Source organism: Aquarana catesbeiana, linkage group LG03, assembly GCF_042186555.1.
Source record: "Aquarana catesbeiana isolate 2022-GZ linkage group LG03, ASM4218655v1, whole genome shotgun sequence".
NCBI classification, from domain to species: domain Eukaryota; kingdom Metazoa; phylum Chordata; class Amphibia; order Anura; family Ranidae; genus Aquarana; species Aquarana catesbeiana.
This window is the reverse complement of record NC_133326.1, coordinates 184,629,662-184,651,234: the sequence shown is the minus strand read 5'-3', so window position 1 is coordinate 184,651,234 and position 21,573 is coordinate 184,629,662. Positions and strand designations below refer to the sequence as shown.

The 21,573-nt window shown below is 43.2% G+C and overlaps 1 protein-coding gene across 1 annotated transcript in view; it reads right to left on the bottom strand.

Moving 5' to 3' along the window:
- The window catches only part of GSAP (gamma-secretase activating protein), a gene marked incomplete in the record, with an annotated part of 185,523 nt that overhangs the window by 45,479 nt on the left and 118,471 nt on the right, over window positions 1–21,573 (bottom strand). The window contains 2 exon segments of the mRNA XM_073623550.1: window positions 1,832–1,914; window positions 21,354–21,423. Of these exon segments, the coding sequence (XP_073479651.1) occupies window positions 1,832–1,914; window positions 21,354–21,423 (153 nt within the window).

The window sequence follows — 21,573 nt, the reverse complement described above, 5'->3', positions numbered from 1 at the left end:
TTGGCCACTGCTAATGCCAATCACAGTCCTGCTAGCCCGCTCACCACCTGGAGGAAGATGACTTGCCTGGTTGCCACTACCAATCTCAGAAAGAAGGGATTTCACTGTGATTGAGAAAACCACAATCAGGTGATAGTTTGTGGAATTACTGTTGAGCTTCTGGAACTTTGTTGAAATTATTTCTGAACCTTTGCGTCACTTACTATTGAACCCCTGCACTCTGTGTCCCTATAAGCCAGAGCCAGTATTCAGCGCAATGAAAATCGCATCCAACTTTTGCTGCAGCGCAGAGCATCGCACTTTTTCTCAGCTGCGAGGGCCCAACTTATGATCCTGCACACAAGCCCACTGCTTTCAAAAAATGCCCCTGACTTGAGCTCATCATTGCACATCCATTCCAGATGTGACATCAGCATACAAGCACGTGGGCTGCATGCGAGAGGTGGATCAGCAGGATGAGTGTGCCAGGACAGGTAGATGTGTCTCATCTCTGCTTCCTTTCACCACTCTGCATATCACGCATATAATAGATGAGAAGAGGGTGCATTGGTGGAGCAGATGAGCAGGAGGGTACAGCAGTGGGGAAAAGGAGCAGGAGGGGTTTAGAGGTGGGACAGAAGAGCAGGAGGGTACAGTGGTTGGGCAGATGTGCAGGGAGGTACAGTGGTGGGAGGGATGAGAAGAGGGTTCAGCGTTGGGACATAAAAGCAGTGGAGTACAGTGATGGGGCAGATAAGCAGGGGGTTCAGCGGTGGGACAGAAGAGCAGGGGGGTACAGTGGTGGGGCAGAAGTGAAATTAGGTGCATTGGTGGGACAGATAAAAGCAGGGGGTTACAGAGGTGGGGCAGATGTACTGGGGGTACAGAGGTGGGGCAGAGGGGAAAGGAGGTACATTGGTGGGGCAGAGGAGCAGGGGGTTACAGCAGTGGGGCAGAGAAGCACGGGGTTACAGAGGTGGGGCAGATGTGCAGAGGAGAAAGGAGGTACATCGGTGGAACACATGAGCAGGGGGCTACAGTGGTGAGGCAGAAGAGCACAGGGAATAGAGGTGGGACAGATGAGAAAGGGGGTTACAGTGTTGGGGCGGGTGAGCAGATGAGTTCAGTGTTAGGAGTCGGACAGATGGGAAGATGGTTCAGTGGTGAGACAGAAGAGCATGGGGGTACGGCGGTGGAGCAGATGTGGGGCAGATGAGAAAGGGGGAATAATGGTGGGGCAGATGAGCAGGGGGTTACAGTGGTGGGACCGAAGAGCAGGGTGGTACAGTAATGGGGCAGATGTACACGGGGGTTACAGAGGTGGGGTAGATGTGCAGGGTAGTACAGTGGTGGGGCAGATGTGCAGGGGGGTACAGTGATGAAACAGATTTGCAGGGGGGACAGTGATCTGAGGTGTGAAGGTGCATGAATTGAGGCTAATCTGAGGTGTGGAGTTGTAGGAATTGGGGCTGATCTGAGGCGTGAGACTGCAGGATGTTAATTTCTCACTACTACTCAAGTAGTTTACAGCATTTACTTTATAAAAAATTCTTTTTGTGATTGAGAGTGTGAAGTTGACATTTTTTTGTTATAAAATCAGCACACTCAATTTTTTAAAAAACATTTTTCGGCACATTTTGCTCAAAAGGTTGCCTACCCCTGCCCTAAATTATACAATCTAAACAAAACGATATGCATGTTAAAAATTCAATCTGTGCAAAAAAAGAGTGAGAGTCACTCAGGTTTCAACATTTTGGATAGAGTTGTTCTTTGTGATGTAATGTATGTTAGGGAAAGGAGGAGACTTTGCCTTGCACCTATTATGCATTTTAGAAGTTATAAAAATACTCACTATATCCCAACAAGGCACTGATGTGTATGCCAAAAGTTTATCCAGGTACGTGGTCTCCGAACTTAAATATCTGTGTAAAGAAGCTAAGAAGGGAATTAAAAAAAAAAACTATTGAAAGTTTACTACATAAACAGTAGGGCTATATTTAAATCAATAAGGACCTATAAAAAGGACGGACACACACACACACACACACACACACACACACACACACTTGTGCTCATAAGTTTTTTTTTTTTTTTACAAACAACGTTTATTCGAGAAGAGTGTATGTTTACAAGGCATTAGCAGTAGTAATATAATCACTGTGCATGTACAAAGAGAAAATAATATAAACTGGAAAACATAAAAAATACTAGTGTCAGCGCAAAAGAATGTTAACAGTGACATGACATGTTCTAACCCCGTGGATGTGTTATAAGGAGAGTTTGCCTATCTTGCATTTCTCCCAGTTCAAGCGGGGTCTTCATCCATCTCAGTACATGTGGAGGCGGTTTCCAACCAGGTGTCCCAAATTTTCCCATATTTGGTCGGGCAACCTCTATGGGCAAAAAGCTCTTTTTTGTAGGGTAGCACAATAACTGTGGATATCCATTCTTGGAGAGTTAGTGGTAATGTCCTGAGCCATTTTCCTGCTATGGTGCTCATAAGTTTACGTACTGTGGCAGAATTTAGGATTTCTTGGTCATTTTTCAGAGAATATGAATGATAACACAAAAACTTTTCTTTCACTCATGGTTAGTGTTTGGCTGAGGCCATTTAATATCAATCAACTGTGTTTACTCTTTTTAAACCATAATGGCAACAAAAACTACCCAAATGACCCTGATCAAAAAAGTTTACATACCCCAGTTCTTAATACCGTGTATTGCCCCCTTAACATCAATGACAGCTTGAAGTCTTTTGTGGCATTTGTGGATGAGGCTCTTTATCTTCTCAGATAGTAAAGCTGCTCATTCCTCTTGGCAAAAAGCCTCCAGTTTCTGTAAATTCTTGGGCTGTCTTGCATGAACTGCACATTTGAGATCTCCCCAGACTGGCTCAATGTTATTGAGGTCAGGAAACTTGAGATGGCCACTCCAGAACCTTCACTTTTTTCTGCTTTAGCCAATGACAGGTCGGCTTGGCCTTGTGTTTTGGATCATTGTCATGGAATGTTCGAACGTCCAAGTACGTCCCATGCGCAGCTTCCTGGTTGATGAATGCAAATGTTCCTCCAGTATTTTGATAACATACTGCATTTATCTTGCCATCAATTTTGACCAAATTTCCTATGCCTTTGTAGCTCACACATCCCCAAAACATCAGCGATCCACCTCCATGTTTCACAGTAGGAATGGTGTACTTTTCATCATAGGCCTTGTTGACTCCTTTCCAAGTGTAGTGTTTATGGTTGTGCCCAAAAAGCTCAATTTTGGTCTCATTAATCCAAATGACTTTGTGCCAGAAGGTCTGAGGCTGGTCCGTTTGGCATATTGTAAGCGGGATAATTTGTGGCATTTGTGTAGTAATGGCTTTCTTCTGGCGACTCGACCATGCAGCCCATCTTTCTTCAAGTGCCTCCTTATTGTGCATCTTGAAACAGCCACACCACATGTTTTCAAAGAGTCCTGTATTTCCCCTGAAGTTATTTGTGGGTTTTTCTTTGCATCCCGAACTATTTTCCTGGCAGTTAGGCTGAAAGGTTATTTGGTCTACCTGACCGTGGTTTGGTTTCAACATAACCCCTCATTTTCCACTTCTTGATTAGAGTTTGAACACTGCTGATTGGCATTCCCAATTTCTTGGATATCTTTTTATATCCCTTTCCTGTATATCCGAATTATACAGTTCAGCTACCTTTTCCTGCAGATCCTTTGACAATTCTTTTGCTTTTCCCATGACTCAGAATCCAGAAGTGCAGCACTGGATGAAAGATGCAAGGGTCTGTCAGGAGTCCAGAAACTCACTGACCTTTTATATATACACACACACATATATTAAATACAAGCAAACCTATCACAGGTGATAGTTACCTTTAATCACTTCAATACCAGGCACTTATACACCTTCCTGCCCAAGCCAATTTTCAGCTTTCAACGCAAATTGAATGACAATTGCACGGTCATGCTACACTGTACCCAAACAAATTTTTTATCATTTTGTTCCCACAAATAGAGCTTTCTTTTGGTGGTATTTGATCACCTCTGCGATTTTTATTTTTGCGCAACAAATCAAAAAAGACAGAAAATTCTGAAAAAAAAATTGCAAGTTAGACTTACCGGTAACTTGTTTTCCAATAGGCTTTCAGGACAGCACCCGAGAGATCATGGCTCCTCCTCCCACAGGAAACACCTCATCAATTAAGTCTTTAAATTGGAGCCCTCCACGTTGCCTCGTCAGTTGTTTGTAGAGAACTCCAGCCCAAGCTGCAACACATAAGCGACAGTTATATCATAGTATTACAGCATTAACATAAAAAAAGGGCGGGTTACTGCTGTCCTGAAAGCCTATTGGAAAACAAGTTACCGGTAAGTCTAACTTGCAATTTTCCAAAACGTCTTTCAGGACAGCACCCGAGAGGATAATCGAGACTTACTCCATTTAGGGTGGGACAACAGCCTGTAAGACTTTCCTTCCAAAAGCCTGGTCCCCAGCCGTCATGAGGTCTAACCTATAATGACGGGCAAAGGTTGTAAGACTTGTCCAAGTAGCTGCCTTACAGATTTGTTCGGGGGTGGCGCCAGCTTTTTCTGCCCAACTCACTGCCGAAGCTCTTGTAGAATGAGCCCGGACATTCATTGGACGCTCTTGACCTGTAAGGGAATAGGCTTCTGAGATAGCCATTCTCAACCATCTGGCAATGGTTCCTCTAGAAGCTTGTCTTCCTTTTTTATTACCGGAAAATAAAAGTCTTTAGTGTTTTCCAAGTAACTCAAGACTGCTCTTTTAACATCCAGGGTATGGAATTCTTCTTCCTTCTTACATGATGGATTAGAACAAAAAGGTAGGAAGTATTATTTCCGGAGTTCGATTCTGGATCGAATCGACTTTCGGCAAAAAATTAGGATCCGTCTTCAGAACAATTCGGTCTGAAAAAATGGAAAAGAAAGGCTCCCTGATTGATAAGGCTTGCAGCTCACTGACTCTTCGAGCTGTTGTAACAGCCACTAAAAAAACTGTTTTCAAAGTAATTAATTTCAGGGAGGCTAAATTCATGGGTTCAAAAGGTTCCTTGGTCAGGGCCTGTAGAACAACCGATAAGTCCCATGCTGGACAGCTTTTGATTACCACTGGTCTAGACCGGGTAAGAGCTTTGAAGAATCTTATTACTAGGGGTTCTGATGAAATGGATTTTTCCAGGAATACCCCCAGCGCAGCAACTTGAACCTTGAGGATGCTGACCGCTAGGCCCTTGTCCGCCCCTTCTTGCAGGAACTCAAGAACAGAAGAAGTTTGTTTTGGTGATCTGTCAGATGCTGTGCACCAGGAGTTGAAGATTTTCCAAACTTTGGAATATATTGCTCTTGTAACCTTCTTTCTACTGGATAGGAGGGTAGCTACCAACCTATCCCAGAAACCTTTTCTCTTCAAGAGCTGTTCCTCAGTAGCCAGGCCGTGAGCTTTAGTTTTGCTACTTCCTGGTGAAGCAGAGGACCTTGTAACAGAAGGTCTTTTCTTAACGGAAGGTGCCAGTATGGTTTTAGTTGCATCTGAAGAAGGGATGAAAACCAAGGCCTTTTTGGCCAGAAGGGAGTGATGAGGATCACGGTTGTATCCTCCTTCCTGATTTTTGCTATGACCCGAGGGATAAGCTGAAACGGGGGGAATGCGTAACAGAGGTGAAATTTCCAATCGTGCGCCAGAGCATCCACTCCCAGTGATGCCTCGTTCCTGTTCAGGGAGAAGAAGCGAGACATTTGCGAGTTTTCCTGGGTGGCAAAGAGATCCACTCTTGGGCGCCCCCATTTCTGCACTATTAAATGGAAGACTTCTGGATTCAATTGCCACTCCGCTTCCAATATCTGGTTCCTGCTTAGGAAGTCCGCTACTCTGTTTAGGGTCCCTTTTAAATGGACCGCGGATAAGGATAGAGTATGGAGCTCTGCCCAACTCAGAATGCCTTTTGCCAGGCTTTGCAGAACTTTGCTTCTGGTTTCCCCCTGTCTGTTTATGTAAGCCACCGCCGTGGCGTTGTCTGACAGGATCTGAGTATGCTGCCCCTGGACTTCTTTCACAAAGGTCAGTAAGGCCATCTCTATAGCTTTTAGTTCCCTCCAATTTGAGGACCTCAGTGCATCTTTTGTGGCCCACGAGCCCTGGGCCCACCGGCCGCTCATATGAGCCCCCCAACCCCAGGAACTGGCATCGGTTGTCAACCTCACCTGAGTTGGGAAGGACCATAACAGACCCTCTGAATACCTTGTCTGGTTCTTCCACCACCAAATACTTCTTTTTACTGAAGTAGGGATCTTCACTAATGAATCTAGTGAATCCTGCTGGTGATTCCAGGTTAACAGGAAACTTTGCAGAGGTCTGAAGTGGAGCTTTGCCCACTGGATGGCCAGTATGGAAGAGGTCAGGGTTCCCAATGCTGACATGACCTTCCTGATGGACAGAAATTGATTGGACTGTAGCAGTGACACCACTTGTACCAACTTTTTCTGTTTTTCCTCTGGAAGAAAAATTTTTTGTTCCAAAGAGTTAATACGGAAACCCAGGAATAACACTTCCTGTGAGGGAATCAGATTTGATTTTTGAAGGTTTAAAATCCACCCTATGGATTCTAGGTGAACACGGGCTCTGAGCAAGTTTTCTTGAAGACCTTCTCTGGTCTGGGCGAAAAACAGCAGGTCGTCCAGATAAGGAATAACTGAGATCCCCTCTAGACGCAGAGGCGCCAGAGCTTCGGCCATTATTTTCGTGAAGACCTTTGGGGATGATGACAGACCAAACGGGAGTGCTCTGAATTGCAGATGTACCACCTTCTTCCCTTCTTTCAGTGCTAACCTCAGATATTTCTGTGACCTGGCGGCAATAGGAATGTGGAGGTAGGCATCTTGTAAATCTATTGATGCCATATAGCACCCTTGATACAGGAGGTATCTTACTGAAAATATTGAATCCATCCGAAACCTTCTGTACTCTACTGATTTGTTCAGCATTTTGAGATTCAGGATAAGACAGAACTTTCCTGAAGGTTTCTGAACCAGAAAAACATGTGAGTAGAACCCCTGGAAGAACTCCCCTGCCGGGACCGGAACAATGACTTTCTGATTTTCCAGTTCCTGAATTAGGGACTTCATGGCTAAAGCCTTGACTGCATCCCTTGGGACGTTTGTCACCAGGAATCTTTTTGGAGGTTCCTCCGTTAATTCTATCACATACCCCTGGGAGAGCATATTTACAACGAACTGATTTGAAGAAATGGCTCTCCACTGAGGAAGAAACTCCTGGAGTCTTCCCCCGACCTTGAAGGAGTCATTGTGGTTTTGCGGAGGCCGCAGGAGGATTGAAGAGGACTCCACCCCTACCTTTGGGCTTCTGAGAAGACCATGATTTCCTCTTGCCCTGCGTTTTTCCTTCCTGCTGACCTTTTTGGGGCCGAAAGAAACGCTTACGGGTTTGCACCTGCTTTTTCTTAACCGGAAACGACTTTTTCTTATCTGCCGTACGGTCAAGAATGGACTCTAGCTCTGAACCGAATAGCAGATCACCTGCAAACAGAATACCACACAGTCTATTTTTAGATGCAGCATCCCCTGGCCACGTCTTCAGCCATAAGGCCCTTCTGGCAGAATTAGTTAAAGCTGCTGACCTTGCTGACATGCGGATAGATTCCGCAGACGCATCCGCAATATATGATATTGCTGCAGACAGGGTTGAAAAAGAGTCTAGAATCTCCTGTTTTGAGGAATCTGCTATGACATGGGCTTTCAACTGGTTAACCCAGTGATCTAAGTTCCTTGCAACACAGGTTGTTGCCATTGCTGGTTTCAGATTGTGCATCACTGATTGCCAGGTTCTTTTAAGAAGCAGGTCCATCCTTTTGTCCATAGGCTCCTTCAGAGTGCCCATATCCTCAAAGGCGAGGTCCGTAGACTTAGAGACCTGAGAAAAGGCAGAGTCCAATTTTGGAACCTTATTCCATATAGAATCTGGATTTTCCTCAAATGGAAATCTTTTCTTGTGAGCCTGGGAAAAGAAAGGCTTTTTCTCAGGTTCCAGCCACTCTTTTTTAATCATATCAGTGATAACTGAATGGACTGGAAAAGAACGGCCTTTTGAATCTCCTAAACCAGCATACATGCGGTCATGCAGGGAGAGTTCCTTCTTTTCCTCTTCTATCCCCAAAGTGGCATGGATTACCTTCAGGAGTCCTCCCACCTCTTCTAGTGACAATTTGTATTTAGAAGCAGCATCTGAATCATTTTCCTCCTCCTCAGAATCTGTATCTGGAGCGAGGGAAACGGACCCTTGGGAAGCGTCCTGGGATATTGGACCCCCAGAAATTATTTGAGAGCCGCCCTGGGGTTCTGAGGATGGCTGCGGAACCAAAGAATCCCTAGAGGGACCTGGTTCCTCTCTTAGGTTAGACCTAAAAGCTTGAAAGGTGGCCCGGAGCTCATCCTTTATTGTTGAAACCAAGTCGCCACATATGGATGGAGTCTCCTCTCTGACCAAATTTGTAATGCACTCTGCACAAAGCGTTTTGGTCCAAGCATCGCTTAATTTCTCTTTGCAGACAGAGCACCTTTTCTTGACTGGTTGGGCAGAACCTTTGGCCTGGACAAACAGAAAAGAGACATGGAATCACGCTTAAAAGGCTGCAATACAGCGCAAATAAGACACCCAGGTGCACTAAGGAAGATAACATCTCACTTTCCATGTGCCCAGCAAGCCACCACCACCTAATCCCCTGTTGTAGGGCAGATATACTAAATCTAGCCACTGCAACATACATTGGTGGTTAGTGGGGGAAGGGGGGGGGGGGGGGGAAGGGTGAGTAACCCCCCCACAGGAGAAAACGGCCCCGGGTAATAGAGGACACAGTCCCTTACCTTAGCCTTGCTGGCGCCTTGGCTTGCCCCCTTATCCGCTGCATCGCTATCCATAGCTGTCTGCGGTGCGTGGTGAAACGACCGTTTCCAGATTCGAAAACGCTGCTGCGCTGAACTGGAACCGAAAATAAGGCACCAGGTGACCCTGCCCTCTCCCACTGCGCTTTGCGACCAGAAATGACGCGCGCGCTGACCCGGAAGTGCTGCCTCCTCCCATTACAGGACGTGGCTGAAACGCTCTTCTGCCACCAGAAACATGGCGGCCGCCACCGCTCGTTCCTCCAATGCAGCCCGCAGGGAACAGAGGCGGCCGCCTGTTTGGCCAAAAAATTTGGAGGCAGCACCCCCAGACGTACAGGCTCTCCCCGAGCACGGAAGAGGGAGAGGGAGCCCACGGGACCTTCCATCTGAGAGGCAAGTGGGAGGCTCACTCTCCTAGCCATAAAAAGACCTAACAGGTGAGAACCTGTGTCTCCCAGGATAAACCTGAGAGATCATGGCTCCCACCAGAGGTGTTCCTCCAGCTGGAGGAAACACAAAAAACTGACGAGGCAACGTGGAGGGCTCCAATTTAAAGACTTAATTGATGAGGTGTTTCCTGTGGGAGGAGGAGCCATGATCTCTCGGGTGCTGTCCTGAAAGACGTTTTGGGAAAAAAGTTTTTCTTTGTTAACATTTTTTGTAAATAAGTAGGTTTTCTTCCTCAATGACGGGCACTAATATGGCTGCACTGATGGGCACTGATGAGGTGGTACCAATGAGGTGGCACTCATAGGCGGCACTGATGGGTGGCACGGATGGGCACTGATAGGTGGCACTGATGGGTGGCATTGCTGGGCATCACTAATTTTTATTGTGCCATAGATGTGCCAGTCAGTGCCCATTTGTGGGCACTGATTGGCATATGTGGATCATTAATTTTCACATGCGGATGGCCATGGGGGGGTGTACCTGGCTTCCCTGGTGGTCCTAGCGGCTTCCCTGGTGGTTTAGTGTGGGCATCCGAGGGGGGGCTGCGCTGATAAACAATCAGCGCAGACCCCCCTGTCAGGAGAGCCGCCGATCGGCTCTCCTCTACGCACATCTGTCAGACGCAAGTGAGGAAAAGTCGATCACTGGCTTTTCCTGTTTACATCATGATCAATCGTGATTGGACACGGCTCAGCACGTGGTAAAGAGCCTCCGCCGGAGGCTCTTTACTGAGATCGGTGTAGCGGTGTGTCAGACTGACACACAGCAACACCGATCGCCGCAAGGCGCACAGCGGCTGTTATCCTGCAGGGCGTCATATGACGCCCAGTCAGGATAACTGAACCACCGCCCGGCCGTCATTGTGCTATAGGCTGGGAGGGAAGTGGTTAATAACCATTCAAACCCCTTTGTGTCAACTTGTGTGCATGTTATCAGGCCAATATCACCAGGGTATGTAAACTTTTGATCAGGGTCATTTGGGTAGTTTCTGCTGTGATTATGATTTAAAGAGCGTAAACACAGTTGATTGATAATAAATGGCTTCAGCCAAACACTAACCATGAGTGAAAGAAAAGTTTGTGTTATCATTCATATTCTCTGAAAAATGGCCAAGAAATCATAAATTCTGACAGGGAAACTTAAGAGCACAACTGTGTACAGGCATACCCCACTTTTAAAGTACACAATGAGCTTTATTTACTAAAGCTGGAAAGTGCAAAATCAGGCTCACTGCTGCATAGAAACCAATGAGCTTCTAACCACAGCTTGTTCAATTAAAGCGGGGTTCCACTCAAATTTTTAACTTAATCTTACCCCCTTCAGTTAATTGCATAGATGTTCAAATGCCACACGAAAATTTTTTTATCGCTGTAATTACCTTTATATTGTACTTTATTGTGGCACTTCCTGTCTCTCCTCCCATGGGAGTAGGCGTGTTTATTGCCTTTCCCCGGCGCCGCACTGTCTCCTGGGAGCTTAGTGTCAGGCTTCCCAAGATTCAGTGCGGAAACAATGATCATGCGTGTGAACAAGCTGTGAATGAACAGCATTCACCGCATCCCGGAAATCAATGCTTGTGGGCTTCACATGCCCACAAGCAAGATGGAAACAGCCAGCATCACATTTTTTAAGTTATTCTTCAGTATGAAAACAGACAAAGGCGGAAATATTACACCCAAACTGTGAGTTTTATTTTGGGATTAGCAAAGTGTCTCAATGACCTTAAAAAAAAAAAAAAAAAAAGAAAGCTGACTCCCGCTTTAAGCTTTGGTAATAAAACCTAGAAGCTCATTGGTTTTTATGCAGACGTGAGCCTGATTTTGCACTTTCCAGCTTTAGTTTACCTTACAACCACTTTCAAATAAATAGATCTATTATAACTTGTTCCCGATTGCCTTCCCAGTAGAAGCAGAATAGGGGTTTTAAACCATTAAGACGCACAAGGCAATAAAATTACATTTTCCATGTCTTCCATGTTCTAGGGGCTATGTATGGTCAAGTACTAACATAAATTACTAACACATATCACTTTAAAATTGCAGTGTTTACGGTACAATAAAATTCAATATCATTTTATATAGGTATGAGCAAGTTTATCCTTAAGTTTTATTACATTAGATATGGAGATTTGTTAAAAAGAAAAAAAAAAAAAAAAAAAAACACAGGAGGGAGCTTTCAGTGGCTTAGTGCAATTGCACGGTCTCTATCAGCAACTGCTGAGAAAAAATGGCAGTCACGTTGTTTTAAAAGAGCTGACCAACGTCTGAGAAAGAGCAGTAAGCCCTGGTTCACATTCAGTACAAAATCAGCGGCTATTGCCGGCAATGGCACGTCCAAATCGGTGAGATGCCGCATCAATTCCCAAAAGTAGTTTCTGTACTATTACTTCTGCACAGATGTCTCTAAAATCACCCATTGAAATCGGGAATGAAGTGTCAGTGTAAACCTAGGCTAAAGCACAACTATTGCTTAGCACTGCAAAGCAATAAGGAGCATGCATATGAGCACATATGGCTAACATCCACATAAAAATATCATTACACACAGGAACAGGGTTTGTCTAGTTTTTTAATAGAGCAAGCTCTCCTACAAATGTATTAGTTAACCACTTTAGGACCGAGCCGCTTTCTAAGATTTGTTGTTTACAAGTTAAAAACTGTTTTTTTTGCTAGAAAATTGCTTAGAACCCCCAAACATTATACTTTTTTTTTTTTTCTAACAACCTAGAGAATAAAATGGCAGTCATTGCAATAATTTCTGTCACACCGTATTTGTGCAGCAGTCTTACAAGCGCACTTTTTTGGGAAAAAATACACTTTAATTAAAAAAAAAAAGTAAAAGTTAGACCAATTTTTTTTAATATAGTGAAAATGTTACGCCGAGTAAATTGATACCCAACATGTCACACTTCAAAATTGCGCCTGTTCGTGGAATGGTGACAAACTTTTACCCTTAAAAAGCTCCATAGGTGACTTAAAAAAATTCTACAGGTTACATGTTTTGGAGTTACAGAGGAGGTCTAGGGCTACAAATATTGCTCTCGCTCTACTGTTTGCCACGATACCTCATGTGAGTGGTTTAAACACAGTTTCCATATGCGGGCGCAACCCAGGTATGCGTTCGCTTCTGCACGCTAGCTCGGCGGGACAGGGCACGTTTAAAAATGTTTTTTATTTTTCTTATTTATTTTAACTTTCATTTTTTATTTTTACACTGTTCTTTTAAAAAAAAAAAAATTGTATCACTTTTATTCCTATTACAAGGAATGTAAACATCCCCTGTAATAGAAAAAAAAGCATGACAGGACCTCCTAAATTATTATTATTTATAGTACTTCTATAGCACTGTCAATTTACGCAGTGCTTTACATATACATTGTACATTCACATCGGTCCCTACCCTCAAGGAGCTTACAATCTAAGGTATGAGATCTGGGCAAAAATACCTCAGATCTCATATTTACACAAAAATGCAATAATAATAATAATAATAATAATAATAATAATAATAATAAAAAAAACCCCTTTAAGAGCTATGGATGGAAGTGACGTTTTGACATCGCTTCCGCCCTGCAATGGTATGGAGACGGGTTGGGGCCCATCTCCCCCTACCACACAAGGAAGAGGACCCAATCACCTCCGCCGCTGCCGATGGCTCCAGTAAGCAGCGGAGGGGGGGCCCTCTCCCCCCGATAAAAGTGATCTTGCAGCGAATCGGCCGCAGAGACCACTATTAAATCGGAAACCGGACTGCCCACTGAAGAAGAGAATACCAGGGTTATGGCAACTAGCTGCTGCCATGACAAAGATATCCCCTCCTCAAACAGCCGACGTATATCGGTGTGCGGCGGTCCAGAAGTGGTTAAAGCGGAGTTCCACTTAAAAGTGGAACCTCCGCTTATTTGCTTCCTCTCCCCTCCAGTGCCACATTTTGCACCTTTCAGGGGGGGGAGGGAACGGGGACCTGTTTGACAGGTCCCAGTACCCACTTCCGGTAGACGGCACTGCGGTGCCATCCCTCATAAGTTCAGCCCCCCCTCCTCCATGCCGATTAGAAAACGCAGCGCTCTTCGCACATGCACAGTAGGAAGCCTTTCGGCTTCACGGCCGGTTTCCCTTAGTGGCGATGGCGTCGGCAGCACCCAACAGCCGATCTAACATTGCGGGCTCCCTGGAGAGGCAAGAGTCCATATAATTAAAAAAAGCAGCTACAGCATTTGTAGCTGCTGACTCTTAATTTTTTTTTTCCCCTTACAATGATCAGCCTTTATTTATTCATGTAAAACCATTATCCCCAAAAGGAAAAACAGTTTGCTGTAACTGCAGTGTGAGGTGGAATTTTGCTTCGAATCTGCTACAGCATCTAAAAACTGACAATGCTGCTATCCAGAAGGGGCCCCATCATCCAGAGTGGGGACACTCTTATGCCCCGTACACACGGTCGGATTTTCCGATGGAAAATGTCCGATCGGAGCGTGTTGTCGGAAATTCCGACCGTGTGTAGGCTCCATCACACATTTTCCATCGGATTTTCCGACACACAAAGTTTGAGAGCAGGCTATAAAATTTTCCGACAACAAAATCCGTTGTCGGAAATTCCAATCGTGTGTACACAAATCCTACGGACAAAGTGCCATGCATGCTCAGAATAAATAAAGAGATGGAAGCTATTGGCCACTGCCCCGTTTATAGTCCCGACGTACGTGTTTTACGTCACCGCGTTCAGAATGATCGGATTTTCCGACAACTTTGTGTGACCACGTGTATGCAAGACAAGTTTGAGCCAACATCCGTCGGAAAAAATCCTAGGATTTTGTTGTCGGAATGTCCGAACAAAGTCCGACCGTGTGTACGGGGCATTAGACAAGAGGTGTGTTACTGGCCAGATCACAGGATGAAAACAAAGGAAAAAAAAAAAAAAAAAAAAAGACTAAAAAGGAAAAACTAATGCAGCTGCTACTTCTAATGATTGCCAAGCTGCAAAATAATCCATTTTTTGATTCGGGTTTAACCGCTTTGAACTTAGTATGTTTTAATCTCTCTGTTACATGAAATAAATACAATAAAAACACAAGTAATTTCAGTACAAAAGAGTTCATACAACAAATGCAGGACTTCCCTACCCTGGATCAGCCACTAACAGACACCATGATGAAAGATATGCTGGTAACATTAAGGGGCTCGCTGAACAGGGACCTAATGGAATGCACAACGCAATTGAAAGCTGAAGTTGCTGCTATTGGGGACAGAGTCTCTCATGCAGAGGACAAAATGGGGGAATTTGCCACAGCCCATAATGAGCTGGTTGATGCCTATAATGGAGCGGAGGATGAAATTCTAGCGATTAAAAACAAAATGGCGGACTTAGAAGACCGCTCGAGGAGGAATAATGTAAAGCTGAGAGGGGTGACAATCTATAGCACCAGCAGATCTCAGGAAATATGTTCAGCAATTTATCTCTACATTGCTGCCAGATACAGCAGAGGGGGAGGTGATTGTAGATTGTGCACACCGCCTGCCTAAACGCAAGCAGGTACCACGAGACGTCATTGCACGTATTCATTTCTTTCATGTGAAAGAGGACCTGATGAGATACACTAGGAAGAACTCCCCCCTACCTGACCCCTATGCGGAGATTTCTGTGTATTCTGACATCTCACAACATACTATGCTGGCTAGGAAGAACCTCGCCACGCTGACAAAGCTTTTTCAAAACCACAAAATACCCTATACATGGGGGTTCCCAACCAAAATCCTCATAACAAGGGAAAATGAGACCTACGCCATCACCAATCTGGAAAATGGCCTAAAACTAGCCAAGCAGTGGCAGCTCATTCCAGAAGAAGAAGCCCCCTCTACTTTACCTATTCATAAAATCTCCACTGGATGGCAAAAAGTTAAACCTGGGTGAAAACAATGAGGACCAGCACTTGCAATACCTCACATCTTTCTGTAACTTATTCTGAATAAAATTCTCGATCTCAGGGAGCAAAGACCCCCACCGTGTTGAAGCGAATGTTTTCACACATTGTGAACTGTTTCACCTTTTTTATATGTTTTTCTGTCCTTTTTTCGTTATTTTCTTCTGTTTTACACATACCTACAAGCTACGATGAACCTCTGCATTGGAATTCGCAAGTGACTTCAGATCAACCAGAATTACATAGAGTTTTCAACTTCCAGCAACTCATTTCTTATCCTTTGCTGCCATTTACAGGTAATAGTAGACATCTGCACTATACCATTAATTGTATGGATCAACACACAATAATAACTCCATAAAATAAATATGCCCATTAAAGTGTTTTTGCTTAATGTGCATGGCCTGAACAGCCCATTTAAAAGAAAGACCATGTGGCAAGAGGCAAAAAAACTTAAAGGGGACATTCTTTGCATACAGGAGACTCATTTCTCCCGGGACAAACAGCCAAAATGCACGAATAAATCTTTTCCTCATATTTCAAGCTTGTGCCCCAACTAAAAAACGTGGCACAATGATTGCAATCAACAGCTTTCAAACTTCATACAGCTGTAACGGACCCAAAAGGCAGGTACATCATCTTGGTGTGTGAACTAAACAATCTGCTATACACGATAGTCAATTTGTATGCACCAAATACTGGACAAGCATCCTTCTTAAAAGCTCTCCACCATAAACTTAATAAACACAAACAAGGAGCTTAACTTATCTGTGGGGACTTCAACTGTGTGCTGGACAAATCTTTGGACTGCTCATCCCACCAGAGCGCAAACAGATATGAACTTAAAAAATTTCTTGCAGAAACGAATCTTTATGATACCTGGAGATGCATCAACTTTACAGAACGGGACTATACGTACTTTTCTGCCCCTCATAATTCCTACTCAAGGATTGACTTGATGTTATCTGACCTCAATATTCTACAAAAAAATTATAGAGGTGAAAATTCATGTGATTACATGGTCAGATCACGCCCCAGTGACCATTACAATACGAGAACAGAACTCATGCAATCCCACCTACCTTTGGAGAAATAATGTTTCAATACTCTCGAGCCCGCTCCATCAGGAGCAACTTTCTAAATCACTTAAAGAATACTTCAAACATAATGATAATACAGAAGTGAATGTGATGTCATTGTGGTGTGCTCACAAGGCTTACAGTAGAGGGGCTTGCTGATCCAAGCAGCGGCTAGGGAAAAGAGGCAGAAGACTAAAATTCTCGCCAATCTAACAAATTTTAACACATTAGAGACACATAATAAAGTCCCTCCCCTATCACCCAATCAGCAGTTCTAGAATGTAGACAAAAGCTTAGGCTAGCCCTATTAGCAGAACATACAACATCTCTGAAACGCTTTAAAGCTACCTACTACGCACACGGCAACAAAGCAGGCAAACTCCTAGCTAACTATATACAGAAAAAACAACAAAACTCTAAACTAAGCTCGATCACTGACCCTCATACAGGCCAAACAGTTCATCATCCAACTAAAATTGCCAATGCATTCCAGAAATTCTATAGTGATCTATACAACTTGAAATCTGACTAAAAACCCCACAACCAAATGATCTCAATATAAAACACCTTCCTTAATTCAGTAAACCTGCCCAAACTAAGTGAGGAAGCCTTAGACTCTAACACACCAATATCAGAAAAATAAATCTTAGACACAATTAAATCACTCCCACCACATAAATCCCCTGGCAGTGATGGGTTCTCTGCAGAATACTACCAGACAGACATTTGCAACAATTCTTTCTCCGCATTTACAAAAAATTTTTAACTACACTGCCTCTTTTCCCGAAGAGATGCTGGAAGACACTATTGTAGCCTTGCCAAAACCAGGGAAGAAGCTGGACTGTCCTCAAAACTTTAGACCAATTTCGTTGCTTAATACAGATTTAAAAATATATGCAAAACTTATAGCTAACCGCCTAGCAATAGTGACCCCACAACTAGTCAAAGCAGACCAGGTAGGCTTTGTGAAGGGGTGTCAGGCTCCAGATGGTGCACGTAGACTGTACAATTTGATACACATAACAGAAACTTGCGGGACCCCCACTGTAGTTCTGGCGCTGGATGCCGAAAAGGCATTTGACAGGGTACATTGGGGGTAACCTGAGTGCGACCTTAAAAAATTTGGCACAATTGGTCTCATGTACTCTGCAATTATGGCTTTATACACAAAGCCCTCAGCTAAAGTCTTTACCTCTAATGTTTTATCAGACAAATGTCACATTACCAATGGTACTCGGCAGGGATGTCCTTTTTCGCCCTTGAGTTTCTCATTAGTGATGGAGCCCCTGGCGGAGACCATTAGAGCTTGTGACACAATCTCGGGGGTTAAGATAGGAGGATATGCCCATAAAATCGGGCTATTCGTGAATGACGTTGTTTTAACACTAACTAGTCCGGCTTCCTCACTAGAAAAAGTACAATCGATTTTACATGAATTTGGGTTAGCATCTTACTATAAGCTCAATTCAAAAAAATCTACTATTCTACCAATAGGGTTGACACGCAAACTAAAGGAATACCTCAAAGCAACACTCCCATTTCAATGGGTATCTAATAATTTAACATACCTAGGGGTCATACTGACGTCGCCATCAGCTTCTATGTTCGAAGCAAACTTTCCTAAACTAATAGGAATTGTCAAACAAGATCTGCAACACGTATCTAAGTTTGAATTATCCTGGGTGGGGAGGATTGAAGCTCTGAAGATGATTCTTCTTCCTAAAATAATATACTATTTTAGAACTATACCAATCACTATACCTGACTGCTTCTTTACAGAAGTGGATAAAATATTTAAACAATTTATATGGGGTAAGAAAATGGCCAGAATCCCATATCCCTTACTAGGAAAGTATACATCTAGAGGAGGGGGTAGGGTTGAACTTCCCCAATGTTAAAAATTACTATTTGGCAGCCCGCCTAGACCAAATCAAAGCGTGATTTGACCCACAGTCAGACAAACTATGGGTCCAAGTCAAGAAGAGTGTGGTGGGAAATAGACATCTGCCTACCTTGCTATTATCGAGCCTGACCAATATGAAACTAAACTGCAAGGCTTTCCCATCAGCAGATGCTACTTTATTAGCATGGAACAAACTACATACTATAGCACCACAAGAGGAAATGGATACTTGTACTGATTTCCCATTACAAATTTACAAATATATAATTTCTAATATGAACAGTCAACCATGGATCAAAGAGGGAATACTAACTTACAAAGAGTTGTTACCTAAACAACCCAATCCCACAACATTTTCTCATATTCAACTTACATATCTTCATAAGGATAATCCAAATATATCTGATAACATCCATAGGGAAACTTGGTCATACTTGATGTCTAGCCATGACAAGCCCAAAGGGCTCTCATGGTTCTACAACAAACTACAGTTTAGTGGACCCTTTCAAAAATCTTCCAACATGCAAAACTGGGAAAAAGAGATGGAAACCTCATACACGCAGGGGGAGTGGAGGAGAAGTGCCATTCAATCTCACTTTCGATACTCCCACTGTGTAAACCACTGGCAATTGATGTTAAAAATTATATATAGGACCTATTTAACCCCAGTCAGACTGGCACAGAGTTATCCAGGCTCATCTCCTAATTGTTGGAGAGAGTGTGGAGAAAGAGGCGACATTTTGCATATTCTATGGAAGTGCAAGGGAGTGAAAATATATAAAAAGTTAATAAAGCGCTACCATCAACCTTAATATAGCACAGTGATCCAATAAAGGATGTGACCCTATAAAGAATAAATAAACTAATCATATATATGTGTCCAGTAAACCACACTAGATATAAAATTACTGTTCTTCCAAAATGCTTGTAGATTTCTGGAGATGCTGGGAAAAAATTCAAGTACCACTCATTTGTAAGATAAAACACAAAAGGACAACGATACCCAAATGATCAGGTGTGTAGTCTCTGATAATGTTCACATGTGGTGGATTGCTTTCATACCTTCATTGCTTTCAATCCTTCATAGATCGATATCGCTCGAATAAAAGAAAGAACATACCTCATTGCGCAAATACATAAACTAAAAATGACATGTGGGTAATAAAACACAATTGCACTCACACATGCCCCGCAATAAGATTGCATTTAAGAAGGTCAGTTGCATATATTCAGACAGTCTCCTCACTTAGCTTTTTTCTTGCTCACACAGCACTGGGGTTACTGGCTCCTCCAGTTTTGGTATTTTCCCTAATTACTAAAGTCACAGGACTAATCATTGCACCGTCACCACAGATGGCCATACTGAACATAGAAATACATACAATACCCACACAATTTAGACCTATAGTAACGCATGTTCTTATAGCGGCAAAGCTAACGGTTACCTTTAAATGGAAATCTTTAGAAGCTCCTAACCTATCGGAATTCATTTATAGAGTTAAACTGCAATATTCGTACGAAAAATACTTTGCCAAACGGTCCCAAAATCTAACCAAATTTAAATTCCATTGGGATTCATGGATTGCGAGCTAACCAAGTGATGATTAGAGGCATGTTTTAATATTCTTATACATATGTATGGTACATGTTACTTGTTATGTTTGAGAATTTAGTTTTTTTGATTTATGTTCTGGTCTCTGAGTCGTTGTTAGAGAAAATTTTACTATACAACTATAAAATAATTACATAGTCAAGGTTTAAATACTATAAATGTCGTGGCTCTGTACTCCATGGCACAGCTAGTTCCCTTTATGGGGTGCCGGGAGTGCTTCAATGGCACCGATACTGAAAAAGAGCACAAGGCTCAAGTAGCCATTTGACTTATGAGTAGCAAGATTCTTTTGTTATGTTATTTGCCTACCAAACTGCCCTACTGTATCTTCTAATGACTATTCAGTTGTCTATTATGTTCATGTTGTGTAACCTTTTGCTTTATTGCTGAAAACTCAATAAAAACATTTGTAAAGAAAAACACAAGTAATTTAAAAGTGCAAACATCTCCTCTAAAGCAAACTGCAAATATAGTAAGTGGCTAGTGTGTCCTATTACTGATAGGCAGCGCGCACGTTGCGGGCCAGTCCAGAGACTGTTAATCAAGATGGCAGACAACAGTGTTAGTGCGTGCATGGAACAGCGTGTGGAGATAAAGTTTCTTGTGAACAAAGGCGTAAAACTTGTGGATATCTACAGAAGACTTCAATCACAGTACGGTACCAAGACACTCAGCCGCAGTAAGACATTTAAATGGTGTAATCGTCAGTGACGATCCCCGCCATAGTGATTCCCAGCCCACAGCAGTCATTCCTATGAACATTCAGTGCATCAACAATTGCGCCTGCAGATAAAGTGATGGCAAGTGTTTTCTGGGACAAATGTGGCGTTTTTCACGTGGATTTTCTACCCCGTAGCGCCACTATGATCAATCGTAAATATTACTGTCACGTTCTGAGTGATGTGCGTCTGCAGAAAAAACAGCCTTGTTTCATCACTAAAGGTGTCCTGCTCCTCTAGGACAACGCACAAGCTCATACTGCTCACCGCACTACGTGAACATTACAGCAACCCAGCTGGGAGGTATTGCCGCTTTCCCCTCACAGCCTGGACTTCGCTCCAACTGATTTCCACCTGTTTGGACCCCTAAAAGAGTTCCTTGAAGGTCAGCATGTCAGCACTGATGACGAAGTGAAGCAGGCTGTCCTAGGATGGTTCAGGCATACTGACAAATCTTTCTCTATGCCGAAGCTTTCCAGACATTGGGTAAACGCTGGGATAAGTGTATGCATATAGGAGTATGTTGAAAAATAAATGCAGTTTCCACTCCTTGAAATTTGTTCTATTATATAAACTCAAAAGTCCCGGTTTGACTTGAACGCCCCTCATATCAAAAGTCAGCAGCTACCGTAGCTACTGACTCAACTATTTTTTATATCTAGAGACTGATCCTCTAAGTATATTATACATTTCAAACTTTGAAAAAGGAGGGAACAATTATATGTTTTCACATTATTCTCCTGCAAAAAGTAAGGCAATAAAACCACAAGCATCATACCAACTATGAACTCTTGTATGGGGTCAAATGTTTGACATGTTGACAGGTTTTCACAGATCCATTCAATGATCTAGAAAAAAACAGAACATAATAATTAGGTTATGCAACAACCTATGGAGATCCTGTGTTTAGCTATGAATACAACTTTTTTTTTTTAAAGAAAACTGAAAGCCGCTGAAAGGTGCCAAGGGTCAGGGTCAGTGGCTCCCCTCTATGAACT